Here is a 5,413-nt window from a genome sequence, read left to right on the forward strand (position 1 = left end):
TCTCACCGTACCACACCAACGATCCATCCTCACCCCACCGTATGCATGATCCATCACTCACCGCACCACACCGCACCGCACCACACCCACAAACCATTCCTCACCGCACCAACGATCCATCCTGCACCGCACCGTACCCACTATCCATCGCTCATCGCACCACCCCCGCGAACCATTCCTCATCCGGCACCGCATCAACGATCCATCCCGCACCGCACCGTACCCTCGATCCATGGCTCACCCGGCACCACACCCACGATCCATCGCTCACCACACCACACCCACGAACCATTCTTCACCGCACCGCACCAACGATCCATCCCACACCGCACCACGACCACTATCCATTCTTCACCGCACCGCACCAACGATCCATCCTACACCGCGCCGCACCACACCCACTATCCATGGCTCATCGCACCGCACCAACGATCCACCCCACACCGCACCACACCCACGAACCATTCTTCACCGCACCGCACAAACGATCCATCCCATACCGCACCACACCCACTATCCATTCTTCACCCCACCGCACCAACGATCCACCCCACACCGCACCACACCCACTATCCATGGCTCACCGCACCGTACCAACGATCCATCCTGCACCGCACCACACCCACTATCCATGGCTCATCGCACTGCACCAACGATCCATCCCACACCGCACCACACCCACTATCCATTCTTCACCGCACCGTACCAACGATCCATCCCACACCGCACCACACCCACTATCCATTCTTCACCGCACCGCACCAACGATCCATCCCACACCGCACCACACCCACTATCCATTCTTCACCGCAACGCACCAACGATCCATCCCACACCGCACCACACCCACTATCCATGGCTCATCGCACCGCACCAACGATCCATCCCACAACGCACCACACCCACTATCCATGGCTCACCGCACCACACCCACTATCCATTCTTCACCGCACCGCACCAACGATCCATCCCTCACCGCACCACACCCACTATCCATGGCTCATCGCACCGCACCAACGATCCATCCCGCACCGCACCACACCCACGATCCATAGCTCACCGCACCACCCCCGCGAACCTTTCCTCACCGCACCACACCCACGATCCATCCCGCACCGCACCGCATCGCACCGCACCGCACCAACGATCCTTCCTTCACCACACCTCACCGTACCCACGATCCATGGCTCACCGCACCACCCCCGCGAACCATTCCTCACCGCACCACACCCACGATCCATCCCGCAACGCACCGCACCCTCACCGCACCAACGATCCATCCCTCACCGCACCGCACCACCCCCGCGAACCATTCCTCACCGCGCACCACGATCCATCCCACGATCCATCACTGCACCGCACCGCACCGCACTGCACTGCACCGCACCGCACGCACCGCACCGCACCGCACCGCACCAACGATCCATCCCTCACCGCACCGCACCACCCCCGCGAACCATTCCTCACCGCACAACACCCACGATCAATGGCTCACCGCACCACACCCACGATCCATCCCTCACCGCACCTCCCGCTCCTAACAAGCACATAGATCCATCAGGTTGACATTTTATCTGTAATGAAATACACTGTCATGAAGAGACCCCCTTGTGGAGATGGACACATAACCTTTGAACTGTTGTTTTGTATGGTATGTGAATAGATCGGACACGTGACTTTCTAAGTATATGACAGATCCAATCTACCACAACAGGCCTTAAGACACAATGGTGTATGGTAAAGAACTATATCATTAAAAGGTGTGTTAGTGCTCGTACCACTTGGCAACCAGGACAGGAAGTAACATCCGACGATGAGACACACAGTTTTCGTATATTTCAGAGAATGTCTCTCTGAAGACCTCAATGTCGGTCCACGCCTGTTTTGAGCTGCAATGACCCGAGCGTGTCTACTCGCAATCTTGAAGATATGAAGATAAAGTCCGATCATCAGAAGCATAGGGCACCAAAACAGGGTGACGACCAACTGGAGATAGGTCTGGTTAAATATTGCAAAATATCCACATATGGGCTCCTCGATACCAACAGTTCCACTCTCCTGTTCATTCTTCCAGCCAAACATTGGAATTAGTCCTATAACTGTGGAGATGGACCAGATAGCTACAGATACAACCAACACGGACATTCTATTGCAGACAGTCGGGTAATGATAGGGCTGGGCGATCTTCACGTATCTGTCTACAGTAAGGGCCGCCATGTGGTACACCGATGTCAAACCCAAAATTTGGACAAGTCCCATTCTGAAAGCACATTCGTAGTACAACTGGTAGTTGATGAGGTTGTAGGTGGTGTTGTACAACAGAAAGAAGCCGCCCAAGGCGTCTGCTACAGATAAACTACATACAAATACATCGGCGGGTTCCCGTGACATCTTCATCCGTAGTATAGTGTGCAAGACAAGGATGTTGAGGAAGATTATCCATACAGCCAGCAGGAGGATAACAATGTTGATAATGAGATCAAAACGTGTAACACCATACCCATTAAGGGCCCAAAAGACAATTTCACCGGAGGTAGGGGCTGTTTCATTACTGGACATGTTCCCGGTACGCTAAGACACGGCTGGTAGCAAGTCACTCTTGAATGTTGTAACTCCCTGACAGTACCACTACTTCCACTTGTTTACAAGGCAACACATCTGCGACACATCCACAATGTAGCCTGTCGTTGCCAGGTAAATGGCCATTACTGTACATGTGCGAGCTGAATGGGCCCAAGTGATTCACTGTGTGATTGTATTCTATCACGCAACGGATGTCAACTGTTATTTATCGAGTGCTGTCGGTTGAAATATATGCCCAATGGTGATGTTATGATAAATAATGGATTCCTGGATGTTAAAGACGGTAAAAAGAATTATTGATTTCCCCCAAGTCTGTTCGACGGAAATGAGAGTGTGCCTGTGGTTACTGAGGTGGAGCCTATAAACAGCTGGCACTGGAGGAACTCTGTGTAAACACTCACAGTAATGGTCTCTCCTGAAGCTGAAATTACTGCTGTTATATGTGGAGTGCCACAGATTTGTCTTTGCACTATAGATACGATGGCATACATGTGTCTCCAGGGCAACATCATATAACACCAATAGATGGGGTACGCCATTATCCTTTTCTCTAATGCATTAATAATATGCTCGTTAGTTCAAACAGATTTGATATCTGTTACGTGATCTAGACGCCAAGTGGTCAGTGAATGCGTTCTCGCAACGTACCCCTATTAAGTGATCTACATGCCCCGTGGTCAGTGAATGCTCTCTCGCAACTTACTCCTATTACGTGATCTACATGCCCCGTGGTCAGTCAATGGTCTCTCGCAACTTACCCCTATTAAGTGATCTACATGCCCCGTGGTCAGTGAATGGTCTCGCAACTTACTCCTATTACGTGATCTACATGCCCCGTGGTCAGTGAATGCTCTCTCGCAACTTACTCCTATTACGTGATCTACATGCCCCGTGGTCAGTGAATGCTCTCTCGCAACTTACTCCTATTACGTGATCTACATGCCCCAGTGGTCAGTGAATGTCTCTCACACCCTTATTAAGTGATCACACTTACACTCCTATTACGTGATCTACATGCCCCGTGGTCAGTGAATGTGAACTTACTCCTATTACGTGATCTACATGCCCCGTGGTCAGTGAATGCTCTCTCACAACTTACTCCTATTACGTGATCTACATGCCCCGTGGTCAGTGAATGCTCTCTCGCAACTTACCCTTATTAAGTGATCTACATGCCCCGTGGTCAGTGAATGCTCTCTTGCAACTTACTCCTATTACGTGATCTACATGCCAAGTGGTCAGTGAATGCTCTCTCGCAACTTACTCCTATTACGTGATCTACATGCCCCGTGGTCAGTCAATGGTCTCTTGCAACTTACTCCTATTACGTGATCTACATGCCCCGTCGTCAGTGAATGGTCTCTTGCAACTTACTCCTATTATGTGATCTACATGCCCCGTGGTCAGTGAATGGTCTCTTGCAACTTACTCCTATTACGTGATCTAGATGCAAAGTGGTCAGTGAATGGTCTCTCGCAACTTACTCCTATTACGTGATCTAGATGCAAAGTGGTCAGTGAATGCTCTCTCGCAACTTACTCCTATTACGTGATCTACATGCCCCGTGGTCAGTGAATGCTCTCTCGCAACTTACTCCTATTACGTGATCTATAGGGCCCCATGCAGTAGTGCAGCCTCAACTTCCCGGATGTTTCGCACCTGTTGTCGCCGCGAAAGACTTTGACCAATTTCGTCCCACAAGTGCTCAATGGGGGATACATCTGGCGACAGTGCTGGTCAATGAGTAACCTGGGTGTGTTGCTGGGCCAGATACTGCATGGAAAGTCTAGCTGTGTGTGCCCATGCGTTGTCCTGTTGAAAAGTATGGACATCTTGGTGGTGATTGAAGAATGATACAATGTGATTCTGAAGAATCTGATCACGGTAGTAAAGGGCATTAACTCACCCTTGAAAGACATGAAGGTAGTCCTGTGATTGTAACTTATTCCACCCCAGATTTTGACACTCCCACCACCCAAAGGTCTGTCTGAACCACACACTCATCAGCATAACGTTCACCACGTCTACGCCAAACACGTAATCGGCCGTCAGTATTACGTCGATGAAGACGTGACTTGTCAGTGACTACCACACCATGCCCTTGTTGTAACCTTCCTGTTAGCCCATTGTATACGCTCATTACGGTGTGTGTCAGTCAGAAGTGGTCCAACGTAAGGACGTCGAGCATCGAGCCCTAGGCGTGTAGACGGCGTCGCATAGTGTCAACGCTGATGACCCCACGTCGACCTTGAACTAGTGCAGCAGTGTTCGATCACGGATATGGTCAAGGTCAATATGGCGATCCTGACGGTGCGTCGTGACACGTTGTTGGCAAGGTCGTTGAAGGTCACGGGTGCTGCCTGTCTGCTGATGTCGTCTATGAAGCCTAATGATGGTGGAGTGGCCAAGTCCAAATTGTCGAGCAATATCCCTGCTGCTGGTGCCAACCTGAATCTTGCCTAGTGCACGTTCTCTTTCGTGAGGTGTTAACCTCGGCATCTCTGTCCTCGCTTTACAATCGTTAGTGAAGCAATGAGAATCGGTTCTCATACACCTGCTTTTAATGTCAGCATGATTTTATAATGAAATTCGCGCTTTTTTCATTGCGTGGCTGCATGTTGATGCGTTTGGGAACAGGAATTTGTTTCTAAAGCATTTTTTCAACTAGACATGCCCTTCGACATCATGTTAGACATGTTCATTGATTATTGTCATGCTGAAATCCATCTTGATGATAATATGGACAATTTTAGACTGGTGCGTTTTCAATGTTGGTGAGTATATAATGTTCTCTGCATCAAGGAAGCGCTGTAAGTATTCCATTACGGAA

At 50.2% G+C, this 5,413-nt stretch overlaps 1 protein-coding gene across 1 annotated transcript; it reads left to right on the forward strand.

Moving 5' to 3' along the window:
* The first annotated feature begins 631 nt into the window (after positions 1-631).
* Positions 632-1,552, forward strand: LOC124291262 (putative proline-rich protein 21). Its single transcript, XM_046728201.1, has one exon. It carries the CDS (start codon positions 632-634, stop codon positions 1,550-1,552), a length of 921 nt encoding a protein of 306 aa, XP_046584157.1.
* Positions 1,553-5,413: the final 3,861 nt, after the last annotated feature.

The sequence above is a fragment of the Haliotis rubra genome, unplaced genomic scaffold, assembly GCF_003918875.1.
Source record: "Haliotis rubra isolate DU_JTF1 unplaced genomic scaffold, ASM391887v1 Scf489, whole genome shotgun sequence".
NCBI classification, from domain to species: Eukaryota; Metazoa; Mollusca; class Gastropoda; order Lepetellida; family Haliotidae; genus Haliotis; species Haliotis rubra.

Excerpts from the sequence above, each read along its gene's own strand:
- LOC124291262 (XM_046728201.1), top strand. The coding sequence starts at position 632 with ATGGCTCATCGCACTGCACCAACGATCCATCCCACACCGCACCACACC.